This window comes from Bos mutus, chromosome 19 (assembly GCF_027580195.1).
Source record: "Bos mutus isolate GX-2022 chromosome 19, NWIPB_WYAK_1.1, whole genome shotgun sequence".
In the NCBI taxonomy this organism is placed as follows: Eukaryota; Metazoa; Chordata; class Mammalia; order Artiodactyla; family Bovidae; genus Bos; species Bos mutus.
In genome coordinates this window covers 44,618,799-44,634,241 of record NC_091635.1, presented here as the reverse complement: position 1 = coordinate 44,634,241, position 15,443 = coordinate 44,618,799, and the positions used below count along the sequence as shown (strand labels likewise).

Genomic DNA, 15,443 nt, shown 5'->3' with positions numbered 1-15,443 from the left:
AGCAGAATGCCTGAGAACTTCCAAGCGTAAATTGAAGAGAAAGGAAGAATTTTTCACAAGTCTGTGCCTGAGAAATTAGAGTCACAAAGCTTAATTTGACACAGTTAACACTAATTACATGTTAGTCATAGTGTCTTTTTAAAAAAATTTTATTTATTTTTAATTGGAGGATAATTGCTTTACCGTATTGTGTTGGTTTCTGCCATACATCAACATGAGTCAGCCATAGGTATACCTATGTCCCCTTCCTCTTGAACCTCCGTCCCACCTCCCTCCCCATCCCACCCCTCTAGGTTGTCACAGAGCACCAGGTTTGAGCTCCCCGCGTCATACAGCACATTCCCACTGGCTGTCTCTTTTACATGTGGTGATGTGTGTGTTTCCATGCTCTTCTCTCAATTCATCCCACCCTCTCCTTCCCCTACTGTGTCCATGAGTCTGTTCTGTCTGTCTGCGTCTCCACTGCTGCCCTGCAAAGAGGTTCATCAGTATCATCTTTCTAGATTCCATATATATGCGTTGGAAGAAAGTGAAAGTGAAGTCGCTCAGTCCTATCCGACTCTTTGCGACCCTGTGGACTGTAGCCCACCAGGCTCCTCCTTCCATGGGATTCTCCAGGCAAGAATACTGGAGTGGGTTGCCATTTCCTTCTCCAGGGGATCTTCCCGACCCAGGGATCAAACCCAGGTATCCCGCATTGGAGGCAGATGCTTTAACCTCTGAGCCACCAGGGAAGATATATATGCATTAATATATGATATTTGTTTTTCTCTTTCTGACTTTCTTCGTTCTGTATTATAGGCTCTAGGTTCATCCATCTCATTAGAACTGACTCAAATGCGTTCCTTTTCATGTTAGTGTCTGTAGTCTGAGATTTTTCTCCACTGAAGCTTACCATTTGCTGGTTTATTTCTTTAGGAACCATATTATGTGCGTTGCATCAAGCCCAACGACATGAAATCCCCACAGATCTTTGATGATGAACGCTGCCGGCATCAAGTAGAGTATCTTGGACTCCTAGAAAACGTGAGGGTGCGTCGGGCAGGCTTTGCCTTCCGCCAGACCTACGAGAAGTTTCTTCACAGGTGAGAACAGATGAAACAGAGAAACCCGATAGCACACTGAGACTTATGGAGCCCTCCCTATGTGAAGCAACGCATCCGCTTGTATCAGGCGGTCTAAATATTTGTTGAGTGAACAGAAGAGTTGAGGAAACTACAAATATGAAAGATGTTCCTAGAATTGGCAGGAGACCCCTTGAGTTTGTGGTTTATGGACCATGGGGAAAAAATGAATTCCTCATTGGGAAAATATAAGCATGTAGTATAGGAGAAAAAACAAGGATTTAGAGTCACAGGTGGGTTGGAATCCTGGCTATACCACACGTCTGTTGCATGACCTGGAGCTAGAAATTTAACTTCTTTGTTTCTGCATTTGCAAAATGAGTATAGTAATGCTACCTTATAAGGCTTTTGTTGTGAGAATTAAATTAACCAAAGTGGAAAGCCTAGGTGCCTGGCACATAGTAGAAGTTCAGTTAATGCTGCTTATCATTACTGATATTAGTGACTATCATAATAAAAAGATACTAAGTAGATCATCATGGAAGCCCTAAAATTAGTCTACCTGATTGAATCCTGGCTTTGACCGGGACTTTTGACCTTGGGAAAATCATATAACTTTCCAGTTGCCTCTGTTTCCTATGTGTAGAATGGAGAAAATTAATTTTTTAAATGGGAATAATAATAGTAATTACTTGATAAGGCTGCTGGGGCTGAAATGAGATAACATTTATAAAATAAACACCTAGAATGGGAACCTGGCATATAGTAATCACTCAATATAAGGTGTCATTGCTATTGTTATTTATTATTGGTAATAATAATACTAGTTGACACCTGAGATCTTAAAAATACTGTTTTAAATCCCATCTTTTCATTTATTTTAAAATATTTATTCAACATTTCCTATGTTGTAGACTACAGATTTCACAAAAATATGAATGAATAAACACATAAAATATTGCTTGGTGAGGAGTCTCTAAGTAGATAGTAATGAATGTAAGGAGTCAGCCATACAAAAGTCAAAGAAAAAGAGCAGGTGAAGCAGAGGAAACAGTGGAGAAAAGTCTCCCTTGTAGAAATAAGTGTCTTGTTTTAGGTACCAAACATCATCCAGTATGGTTGGAGGATGCTGAGCAACAGGGCAGTGGTGTGGGTTGAGATCAGAGAGATGGACGGGGCCAGATCATGTTGCACGTTGTCATCCAGACTAAACAGTTTAGATTTTGGCCAAGGGTGGTAGAAAACCATTGGTGGATTTTATGCAGGAAGCCACACAATCTTACGGATGTTTTAAGAGATCACTGTGGCTGCTGTGTGAATAGGAAGCAAGGAGACATTTAGAGATGCTATTGCAGGAATCCAGGAGAGGCAGCTCAGTGAGAGTGCCTTGAACAAGGAATTATTGTAGATCCAAGAGTAGTGGACTGATAGGTCCACTAGGATAGGTTTTGGGGGAAAGTAGACAAGACTTGCTGATGGATTGACTCAATGAGAGAGGAGTAGAGAGGGATGAAGGGTAACATGTAGATTTTTGCTTGAGCATCTGGATAAGCATGGTACCATTTTCTGAGATAAGAAAGATTGGGGAAGAGAAGTGTGAAGAGGGGGACACGGAACTAGGGCAAAGATGGAATCAAGATTTGTCTCTTGACTATGTTAGGTTTGAAATGGTTCTAAATGCCTAGGTAGAAATACTAAATAATCTACTAGACATATAAATCTGTAGTTCTGTGAAGACTTCCAGGCTGGAAATAGGAAGTTTGGGGTTACTGATACATAAGTAGGTAAGTAAGTGAAGTCGCTCAGTCGTGCCCGACTCTTTGCGAACCTGTGGACTGTAGCCCACCAGGCTCCTCCGTCCATGGGATTCTCCAGGTAAGAATACTGGAGTGGGTTGCCATTTCCTTCTCCAGGGTCTTCCCAACCCAGGGATCGAACCCAGGTCTCCTGCATTGCAGGCAGACGCTTTAACCTCTGAGCCACCAGGGAAGGTCTACTGATACATAGATTATATATAAAGTCTTGGGACTTGATAGAAAAAGAAGAGAAGGCCCATGCCAACATTTAGGTTTGTGGTCTGACATGAAAGAACCAGCAAAGAGAAGAGAAGAAGTGACCAATGAGAGAGAAGAAATATCAGAAGAGGGTTAGGTCACAGATGCCAAGGGAAGATGGCATTTCAAGAAGAGAAGTACAATTATATTAAATATTACTATGCCATCCAGTAAGAGAAAAGCAGAAGCTTAACCATTAGACCAGGCAGCACAGAAGTCAGAGGAGAAAGAGCTGGTCAGAGCCCCATTTGAGCAGGATGGGAAAGTGAAGTGAGGAGTTGGATGTCCACGGACAACTCAAGGATGTGTGTTGTGAATGAGAACAGAGAAGAATGGAAGCAGCAGCCAGAGTGGAATGTGAAGTCAAGGAGACTCTAGAAAATGTTCAAAATGCAGGTGGCGATGATTCAGAACAGAGAGAGAAACCAGCCACGCAGAAGGGAGGGTGGTAACTGAAATAATAACCTCCTTGAGAAGGCAAGGAATGAAATCCCAGCACAAGTGGAAGGTTGGTCAGCTTTAGATGGGAGCAGGGATCCTTCTCCCCTAGCAACAGGACGAAAGGCAAAGAATATGAAAACCAAGGCAGGAAGCCTCGAAGGCCGACTGATAGCACCAATGAAAATGCTCCTGTCTGATTGCTTCTATTTCTTCTTGAAGTATGAGGCAAGGTCGTGAGCCTGAGAGTGAGCATCAAGAGAGGTGGTGAGGGGGGTTGACAAGGAAACAGAAATACTCATTTTAGAGAGCGGGAGAGCTTTCCCACTCTCTCCCAGTGGTTTTGCTACCAGGAAGACCTGAGCACCCATTTGAGGTTTGAGACTGTAAGTGTATAGTGAGACCCCCCTCCCCCTCAGCGTCAGCTTTTCTTCTCCACCAGTGTTCAGCTACTTGTGTGCAGAAGTGAAAGGGATTCAGGCTAATTGGAGACTCTTGGAATGAATAAAACTTTATAGCAGAATAGCTTAGAAAAATGAGACAATTTTTTATTGATCAGAAAGTCATGCTCAAAACTGATCATTTTCTTTATTGAGATCATGCTGTTCTTTAAATTTGGTTTTTCTTTTTTATTGAGGCTGTAGAGTAGGAATGTGTTCATTCTGTCTTGATTTCAGTGTCAAATGATGTTAATAGGAAGACTACTCATCGCTTGTCATTACTCAGAATTCCAGCAAGTACTCGATGGTAGTATTTCTTTTTGTGTTGTCGGCTATGTAAGATGAGCAGAAGTCGAGTATTAGAAAGACAGGGTGGGAATGGGCAGCTATAGGATGGGGCTGAACTGAAAGAATTATTTATCTAAAATGTGTATTTATCTAACTAAAAAATATCATGAGACAAAGAGGAAGCCACGGAGAGTAGTTGAAGTAAGAGAATAAGCAACTTGATTTGGCGGGGACAAGGAATTTTGCAAGTGCATATCCTTACTCACTTTTCGTCTGTTTCTCTACTTATTTTACTTTCAACTCAAGATGCTTGGTGTGTTTTTTTGGCACAGAAGACATGCTACAAGGATTGGATTATGTTTTCTAATACTCATGTAAAATTAGAAAAGGTGAAAAAGAACCTATGAATTTCAGATATGATAGTCTTAGGAGTACAATCTTAAATCTCCCATTCCCACTCCAGAACACCCCCCAGTGATATAAAATATGTGTATTTAAAGCCAAGTAAAGGCACAGCTACACTATGAAATCAAAAGAGGGATGCTCAGTGAGCCTTAAAGATGAGAATCACTCCTAAATACGATAGGAGGCAGACATGTAGACCCAGAAGTATGCTGAGGTCACAGTTTTGAGGAAAGACTGCCTGCTGAGGCTTCAGCTGGCGTTCAGGAGACATCTCAGCTACAGTCTGGAGTTTATCCCAGCTGCAGCACTGAGAGGCTGCCGTAATGGCCAGGACAAAGAACCACCTGAGCAACTGCAAGGGAGACATCATAGGTATATCAACACACAGAAATCCCTTGCATTCCTATACACTAATAATGAGAAAATAGAAAGAGAAATTAAGGAAACAATTCCATTCACCATTTCAACAAAAAGAATAAAATACTTAGGAATACAAGATTCAGGAAGCAAAAATAGCCACCTTACAAGAGGCCAACAAAGGCCAAGACGTACACGTAGGAAGAAGGATTCTAGGGTAGGAGATGAGATAAAAATCAAACATCTGAGAAAGACCAGACCAATGAGAAAGAACCAATAAGCTCGACAAATGCAAAACCTACCCCCAAGGAACTAGAGCAAGGCGAAGACCTTGGAAAAAGCCTATTCATGTTCTCAGAGAGAGAAAGGAGAGAATTTTAGTCCTAAAGTAGGAATATGAAGTTCAAAACAAGAACAGGTTGTTGTTGTTAAAAAGAACCAATTAGGGATTTGGAAAGTGAAAACCAAATTAAGCACAATTGGAGTGAATTGTCCATCAATAGAATGAGTCAGCAATTTATAGTGTCATCATATAATGGTTACAAGTCAGCATTAAAGAGAATGAACAGGGACTTCCCTGGTGGTCCAGTGGTTACGACTCCACTTTTCAATGCAGGGGGTGTGGGTTCAATCCCTGGTCAGGGAACTAAGATCCCACATGCCATGCAGTGTGGCCAAAAAAAAAAAGAGAGATAATGAGCAGCTGATACTACACCAACAGCATGGATGAATAAAACATTATGTGAAAAGGAGTCACCAGAGAGGACATACTTTATGCTGCCATTCATATGAAGCTCATGAACAGATAAAAATCAGAGCAGTGCTTTGCTCTCGGTTGAGAGTTGGCTGGAAAGGGGGAAAGGTAATGGGGCTCTTTGTGATTATGTAGATGATCTTCATCTTGATTGACATGTCAGTTTCATGAGTGGACACATTTTTCAAAACTTACTGAATTGTGTATTTAAATGTGTGCATTTTACAATACATAAAATTTACCATAATTAAAAAAATTTTTTTTCAAACTAAACTTCTTTTAAATGAGTTAGTGAGCTAGAAGATCAAGCTAGAATATCAGGCTGAAGACTTCTCCCAGACCTCATCACAGAGAAAAAGAGATGGAACGTTCTAAAGAAAGGTCACACCAAGTGTAAGTTTGATCCAGGAGGGCCAAAAGCCATTTAGCAGGAGCTCTAAAAGAAAGAAGAGTCCAGGGGTCAGATTGAAAGAATACACCAAGTGTAAAACATACGAATTTTTTAAATGAACTTACTTTATGTTCACTTTCAGAACTCTAGGCATAATGAAAAATGCTTAGGGTTCCCAAGAAGAAAGGCAAACTACCTGTGAGGAAATGAGACTCATACTGTCATCAGACTTCTCATTAGCGACATTCAGTGTAAACAGTCAGAGGAGCAGTATCTGCACCATGAAGGGGAATGAAGTTTACACTTAGAATTTTCTTCCATGCCAAGTTATCATTCGAGAGTGTGGGCAGGGAACTTCCCTGGTGGTCCAGTGGTAAAGAGTCTGCCTGCCAATGCAAGGGACACAGGTTCCATCCCAGGTTCGGGAAGATTTTATGTGCTGCGAGGCAACTAAGCCTGTGTCCCACGAGAGAGGCCACCATAGTGAGAAGCCCGAGCATTGCATCTAGGGAGTAGACTCCACTCACTGCGACTGGAGAAAACCCACATGCAACAGTGAAGACCCGCACAGACAAAAGAGTGTGGGCAAAATAAAAACAAAATAAATTTCCGGACATATATAATTTCAGAAAGTTTACTATCCCTAGACTTCTCTGAAAAATCTTCGAAAGGGTGTACTTTAGCAAAAAGAAATATAAATGCAGAAGGGAAATGTGGAATGCAAAAAAGCAATATTGAACAAATAAGTCAGTAAAACTTCTTGTGAAATCTATACATGTGGTTTCCATTATAATGGGGGGTTGGGGGGAGCGGGGAAGGATATCAGTAGAAATCATTTGCAGCAAAAATTAAAATGGGAATGAGGAATATAGAGAAGTAAAGACTTGTGCTGTTTATGGGAAGGATAGAAATGTTAATTAACAAGACAGGGAAAAGAATGTATTTTCCTATAAATATAATATTTACATATACTGATTGAACTGATTAACAGTGCTGTATGCGGTAGGATGAAAAGTGTGTAGGACACTGGACGAATGTTTTCAGTCTTGGTGGGAGAAAAAGTAACATTTCCACAGTGAGTTTGTTTTTAGATTCTGCAGATTTTTTTTTGTAAGCTAGCTTTGAGCCTAGACTTCTTGTCACTTTCATTCTTTTATCAAAAGAGAGAGAGAAGGATTTTAAAGGTACTGATAACCTTAAAAGCTGCTAAAGTCTTCCAGGGAGGTTAAAAACTAGTTGTCAGAAAGCAGATGAGTTCAGCTTTTTCATTTGCAAGTTCAGGATGCTGGTTTGCTGGAGAACTGGGGTTGTGCCCTCAACCATAGGAAAGAGAGGAAGGGCACCGTTACCCTGATGTGTTAGCTGAGCAGTGTGGCTGTACGATTTCTTCCAGTTCCTGCAGAATGCCTAAAACTTTGAACACACACCATTACTGCCTGTTGACTCTTATTCTACTTTCATAATTAATTGGCAAGCTTTTGAATTTTTTTTCCTTTTTTCATGTGATATTGCACATCATTCCCTCTCTCTTTGTATCAGAACTCTTCGGTTTCGGTTTCTGTCTCTATCTGGCAAGTGACTAGACTTTTAAATGTATTTTCTCCCATTCTTTTATTCAACAGATATCTCTCTCCTCACTGTGTGGCAGACAACATGATAGGCACGTGGCATATAGTGAGGAACAAAACAAAATCTCCACCTTCGTGGTACTTATAGACAGACATTCAACAGACAGACCCTCAAATCAATATGATTACAAACTGAGATGAATGGTGTGAGGAAAAGAAACACAACTGGTTGTTTTAGGAATAATGGGGATGATGATTGATGGAGGAAAATCAAAAAAGACTAGAAGATGAGAAGTCTCCGCCTTTCAAAGAGTAGCTTCAAAAAAAAAAGCATTCCAGGGAACTTCCCTGATAGCCCAGTGGCTAAGACTAGACCAATGCAGGGGGCCCAGGCTCAATCCCTGGTTAGGGAACTAGACCCCACATGGCGCAGCGAAGAATTCGCGTGCTGCAAGTAAAATGGAAGATGCTGCATGTCCCAACTAAGACCTCACACAGCCAAATAGGTAAATACATTTTTTTAAAAAATCAGGATTTCCATTAAAAAAAAAAAAAAAGTATTCCAGGCAGTGGGAACAGCATGTACAAAGCCTCAAAGCAAGAAAGAGGCAACTACAACACCGAGACCCTGAAGAAGGCCAAGGCTACTAGAGCAGAGCAATGAAAGCAGGAGAGCAGTAAAAGATAAAAATGTTGTGAGGCTTTTGGGAATACTGCTGTGATTGCTGAATATGCAGAATGGATTGAAGAAATGGGAAACAGTTTAGGAGTCTGCTGTAGTAAACTTGATGGTGGCTTCTCTTAGGATTGTGGCAGTGAAGATGAGAGTAGCTGAATTTTAAATATATTTTGGAGGTGGAATCAATAGACTCGATGATGAATGAGAAGGAATGAAAGAGAAGAGCAGGAATCAAATGCGATTCCCAGGATTCTGGCTTTGGTAACCAATGACTTTGTGGTTGGAAGGACTGAAAGAAGAATTTAAAGTGCCTGGGAAGGAAATGGCAACCCACTCCAGTATTCTTGCCTGGAGAATCCCAGGGACAGAGGAGCCTGCTGGGCTGCCGTCTATGGGGTTGCACAGAATCGGACACGACTTGATGCGACTTAGCAGCAGTAGCAGCAAGGTCTGTTTAGGCACTGGATATGTGAGTGTGAAATTCAGAATTGAGAACTGGGCTTGGGATAATAATTGCTTGAGTTGAAAAATGAAATGGACGGAATAGATGAGGTGATGTGGGAGGTTGTACGTAGAGAGACGAGGGCTTGATAGGAGCCCCGGGACACTCCAACATTTCGAGGTCCGGTAGTGAAGAACAGTAGCCAGAAAATGAGATTGAGAAGAAATATCCAGAGACAGAAGGAATCCAGGAAGAGCATGCTGCCACGGAAGCTGAGATAGAAACTAGGAAAAGAGAGAAATATCAAGAAGGAGGAATCAGATGCCCCTTAGATACATATTATCTTAACCAGAAATGGGTAAATTCCTAGGAGGAAAATATGAAGAGTCCTGGAAGGCACAAAAGTAGACTTGAACCAATCCCTGGTTCTTGGGTGGGACAACTGGACATCATAGCCAAATTTAATGCATGGGAACCCCAAAAAATACCCACAAGGATTTGTTGTTTTGTGATTGTTTTTCGCTATGCAAATTACTTCTAAAGTTCATATAGAAAAATAAACATCCAAGCATATCTAGAAAGACCTTTAAAAGGAAAAGAAAGAGAAAAGACCACTGGATATTAAAATATAACATCTATAATTAAAACCCTGTGGTACTGATGGGCAGAGAGAGCAGTGAAACAGACCAAAAAGCCTAGAAGTGAATTAAAGTGCATATGAAAATTTAGCATATGATAAAATGGCGTATTAACTCAGAGGGAGGAAGACTGACTTTTTAGTAAATAATATTGGAAATAGAGTTTTTTCAGAAGTAAAGTCGGATCCATTCCGTATACCAAGATAAATTACAAATGAATCAGAGCTCCAAATGTAAAAAATGGAAACATGCAAGTCCTAGAAGAACCCCTAAGTGAATTACCCTGTAATCTAAGTGTGAGGAGAACCTCTTTCACTAAGACTTAAAATTCAGATGCAGTGAGTGAAAAATATACTAAATTTGACTCCATGTAAAAACTTTGCACCAAGGATAGGGGGAAAGCACTGTGGTAGGCAGCCTTCCAAGCTGTCCCACTGATCCCCGCTTCCTGGTGTTCATGCCCGCGTACTCCTCTTCCCAGGAGAGTGGGCTGGCCCTCGTGAACTGCTTCTAGCAAAATGGACTATGGCGAAAGTGATGGAATGTTGCTTGTGAGATTAGGTTACGCAAGGCTGAGACTCTGACTTCTGTCTTGCTCATGATCACCGTCACCAAGAAGCTGGTGTGTGGTAAACTAACTTATAAGAAGCCCACATATTGAGAAACTGGTGGCTACTTGTATGTAGAATTGCAAAGGATTTTTGTGTGTTAACCTTATATGTAAAACATGGCTTAGTTTTCTTTTACTGATGATAGTTTATCTGAAAATCTGGTGGATTTCCTTTGAAACGAGTCATGTTGTTCTTAAGTAATGTTTTCAAAAACCCATGATAGAGGCATCGTTGTCTTGTTTCTGTTTGCAAAGAGAATGCTTCCAAGGTTGCCATGTTACAGATAATATTTGCTGCAAGTTTTTGGCAAATAGCTTTTATTAAATTAAGGAATACCCTGGTTTAGTAAGAGTTATTATCCTAAAGGAGTATTATATTTTATTGAAGCCTTTTTCTGTGTCTCTTATGAGGCTAATGAAATTCATCTCTATTCTGAGTTTGCTAAGACTTTTTTTTTTTCCTTTCTGTGAAGCATGAATTTTATTGAATAGTTTTTCTGCCTCTATTGATACCACATGGTTTTTCTCCCTTAATCCATGTCCTGGTTTGTTTGTTTGTTTTTCCCCATCAAGGTACAAAATGATCTCTGAATTCACCTGGCCCAACCATGACCTCCCCTCAGACAAAGAGGCTGTCAAGAAACTGGTCGAATACTGTGGCTTTCAGGATGATGTGGCTTATGGGAAGACCAAAATTTTCATTCGAACGCCCCGAACATTGTTTACCTTGGAAGAGCTCCGTGCTCAGATGCTTGTAAGGATTGTCCTCTTTCTACAAAAGGTAATCTTATATTTTCTATACGAGGATAAGGCTTTGATTGTATGTTCTTAAAAATGAGTTGAATACTTTGTTTGAGTCAAGAAATGTTCACAATGATGTAATTGTTTTGCATCTATGCATCTCTTAGAGTATTTTCTGTTGCCTTTGCACATGGAAAACTTACCTGTGTGAGTTCAATTTTTTAAAATATCTTTTTACATTTATTTTTAATTGGAAGATAATTGCTTTACAATGTTGTCTTGGTTTCTCTAGTACACAACAGCAAGAATCAATTTTATCCTCCAAACGCCAAAGATATTTCGTCTTCTGATATTCAGAATCAGAGAGATGTTTGAAGTAGTCTGATTTTTGTCTGTGGATCTGGAAGTAGTCTGATTTTGGTCAACTGGATCAAAATGAGTTAGCCTCATCTTAACTGCATAGAGAACTTTTTTCTGTCTTGTCATTCAAAAGCTTGACCAACTCGTTTGAAACCAGCTGTCTCACCCATCATGACCCACTGCCAGCCCTTGACTGAAGTGTGTAGTGCTGACTTATCACTGCTCCTAAGATCATGGTACCTGTCATTATTGATCTGTGCAGGGTCCCTTTTCATTTCATTCGCTCACTATTTCTTTTTATTCCCCTTACCCATTTCCATACCTTCTGTATGAAACGTTTTAATATAAAAACTGATAAAAAAAAGAATTCATGTCCCTCTGTGAGAATGGAGTATCCGTCAAGGGAAGGGTGGCTGGGTCGTTGGGCATGTGTAGACCTGGCTGCTCCTCTCCAGGATGCCTGCCAGTTTGCACGTCACCAGTTTGCATATAGAGGTTACTATGTGCCCACATCATTTTCAGTATCATCCAGGTACCTAGATTTTGCCAGACTACTAAGTATAATGAGATCATGCTGTTTTATTATATTTCCTCTTTCTCTGATTACCATTAAACTTGAACATCTAATTAAATGCGTGTTTGCTTTGGGGTTTCCTGTAAACTGCCCATTCCTGTCTTTCATCCGCTTTTCTTCTGGAGTTAGTATCATTGTTTGTTGATGAGCAGGAATTCCTGGACTGTTTTAGACATTAGTCTCTCTTTCACTTCAGACATTATAAATATATTCTCCTACTGTAGGGGTTCTATTGAACTTTCTAATATGCTTTGTTGAAGAGAATCCTTAATTTTGACATAATTGAAAATCTTCAACTTTTTTTGCCTTATCCTTTGTGTTTTGGAATTTTGTCTAAGAGGGCTTGCCTTGTCTTCAGGTCATAAAGGTACTCTCCTGTGTTTTCTTCTATGAACTGTATAGTTTTACCCTTCATATTTAGGTCTTCAATCCATTCAAAATCCACCTGAGTGTGTGGTTCTCTAAAGGAATCCAGTTTCACATTCTTCTATATGATGAGCAAGTCTTCTCGGTGTCACCTACTAAATGATCTATTCTTTTCCTATTAATTTGTGGTGCCACTTTTATTGTGTATGAAGTTTTTATATATACATATATATTACATGTATTCTGTTTCTGAGCACTGTGTGGGGTTCCATTTTTATATCTGCCTCTCATTACACTCAATGACACACACTTTTTATTGTCATATGTCTTAGTATATGACAAGTCCATCTTCTGTACTTTTTTTTCCCTACTCTTTATTGAGGTTGATTATACATAGACCTTTATTCTGTAATATGAATTTTAATGTGTGTTTATTGAGTTCATGAAATTCAACAATACTGTTTATTATGGTTGCATTGAATTTATAGATTAATTTGAAAGGGTTAACATTTTTATAATATTCAGTCATCTTAAGAGTATAGAATAGGCTTATTTAGATCATTTTATTGACTTTTAGACTTAAGAGGGACCTTATGAATTCATGGTAAATTCCTAGATACTTTATTATTTTTGTAGCTGTTGGGATTTTATTATTGTGTTTTTATTAGATTTTCTACATGGCAGTGTTGGTATAGAGAAATAGTATTGGCTTGCGTGTGTTTGCTTGCAGGCTCAGTCGCTAAGTCATGTCCAGTGCTTTGCGACCCCATGGTCTGTAGCCATACAGGCTCCTATGTCCATTGGATTTGGCTTATGTTGCTTTATCTGTATCCGAAATGAAGCCTTTCTTGATTCATATTTATTGATTCTATTCATTTTTTCTGGGTAAAAGATTACATCATGTGCAAATTATAAAAGTTTTTCTTCCCTCCCAACTGCCAAGATATTTCTAAGTGTTAGTCTTGTTCATTTATTTTGCCTAGAACTCAGAGAAAAACTTTTGGAGTGGAATCTTAAAATTCTGTTTCATCTTAAAACAGTTTTCTTCTGTTAATTTTTTTTTTAATATTGCCTTTCCTCTGTTCTGTTATCTTTCTTAAGACAGCTTGTAAATTTGAAAGTTGGATCTCTGTTTTTTGTCTGCCGTAGTAAGTTATTTTGCCACATCTGTTCTGTGTATATCCAGATCCTTGCTTTTGATCCTCAGTGCTTATCCGGGGGATGGTTTGTTGTCACAGATCTGATGCTGTGTGTTTCTTCTTTATACCTAGCTGAGAGATTGACCAGATTCAGGCTTTGACTCTAAACCAGGATGACCATATCTCTCAGTTTGATTGGAACCTTCCTGGTTGATGACTGTTGTCTGTTATAAATGTTAGTAACAACCCTATCACTCTCAAAGAGTTCCCTGTGCTATACAATAGGTCGTTACTAGTTATCTGTTTTATCTTGCCTGGAAAATCCCATGGATGGAGGAGCCTGGTGGGCTGCAGTCCATGGGGTCGTGAAGAATCGGACGCGACTGAGCGTCTTCACTTTCACTTTTCACTTTCATGCATTGGAGAAGGAAATGGCAACCCACTCCAGTGTTCTTGCCTGGGAAATCCCATGGATAGAGGAGACTGGCAGGCTGCAGTCCATGGGGTTGCAAAGAGTTGGACACAACTTAGCGACTGCTGCTGCTAAGTCACTTCAGTCAAACACACAAAAGATCTTGTGAAGAGTTAAAAGTGGTTCATTAAAACATGAGTGTGTCATGAAAACAGCAAATTCTGAAACTGGGAATAATATCATCACTATTATAAGTAATCTCAAAGATTCGTATAGGTCTGAGTAGAATAATTTTGTAAATCAGCCAGAGAAAAAGTGTGAATAGAATCATTATCTGAAAACTAGACTGTATGGGTGTAGTTATTCACTTGGCCCTGTTCCTTGATATATTGTTTATTGTGAAACTTTGTCAAATAGTAGCATGAAGCTGTGGGGCTCTCACTTCCTTTTCAAGCAAAGCTTACCAGCTTCTTTGAGAAACCAATCAAGTGTTTGATTTCTCAGACTAAAAGCAAAATAATTATCTCTCATATGAAATTGATTACTTTTGCCCTTAAAGTATAAAAAAAAAAAAACCAAGACACCTACTAATACAGTAATCTTTACTGGCTGACAGGCACTATTCTGAGCCCTTTATATATATTAACTGAATCTTTACAAGAACTCTGTAAACGAGTGTCTATCACTATTTTCATTTAAAAAGAAAGGGACCTCAAGCCAGCTAAGTAGCCAGAGTACCTTGCTGGAAATCTCCCCAATAGTGCCCCACAGCTGGGGTTTGAGCCCAGTGGCCCAGCCTTCTGCATGCACGCTCTTCTCCATGGTTCACTTAGACCACAGTAGCATCATTCGGTGTGAACTCCCTCCCTATAGGAAAAACAGGTGTGACTTACACTATTGAAGAAAACTGTAAAACCAGCCGCAAAGATGATGATGGTATCATGCTCAGAGAGAAAGAAGAAGGTAATTTGGCAAAATTCCTTTATTAAATGACCTGGGTGGACACCTAGTGATGTCTGAGTCATTGACTCTTGGATATATGAACTAAGATATATCTTCACTACAGTGGGAAGAAAACTGCTGTTTCCTATATGAATCAGCTCTTGACATGTGTATGGTCATGAAAAATGATCAGTGACTCTTTTACAGAGATTACATGCTCCAAGAGAAGAGATTTTTGTTTGTTGTAGTAAAAGTGACTTGCAAGCCATGAGTAGGTTGGGAAAGGTGTGTGTGGATGACTGTAGACAAAGCATAAGCCAAATTACAGGAAGGGAGGGGGAGGCTTTCCTGGGTGATAAGGGAGGTTGCCCCCAATGCCAGTCCACTCACTGCTTTATTCATGGGGAATATTTATGGTTAAAAATATGCTGCTTGACCATGGCTAAGGACTGAAAGAAATAAAAATGTGCCCTTGATCAAATGATGATATGTCTTTTCAGTAGGAGATGAAAAGAAATGGGTAGCAAGTGCCTTTTCCAACACTGTGATGTGTGGTCGGGTGGGAGAAGGGCACTCATGCATTTTCAATGAGTAATAAACATGGACTTTCCCATTCGTTACTGAAGAGGGATGTACAGTGAACAAGACAGGGCTTCACCCAGAGGAAGCTGACAACCCAGTCAGGAGGGTGATGTGTTAGCACTCAGACCAGTGCAGTTGAGTAATTATGACTCTGTTGAGTAGGTAATGACTGCCAGGTGGGCTGAGACCAGCCACCTAC

The 15,443-nt window shown here is 39.9% G+C and overlaps 1 protein-coding gene across 1 annotated transcript in view; it reads left to right on the top strand.

The window, feature by feature from the left end:
- The window catches only part of MYO1D (myosin ID), a 358,754-nt gene that overhangs the window by 158,721 nt on the left and 184,590 nt on the right, over positions 1-15,443 (top strand). Inside the window, exons 15-16 of the mRNA XM_005896664.2 lie at positions 919-1,085; positions 10,702-10,909. Coding sequence (XP_005896726.2) covers positions 919-1,085; positions 10,702-10,909 — 375 coding nt within the window. The remainder of the gene's footprint in view (positions 1-918; positions 1,086-10,701; positions 10,910-15,443) is intronic.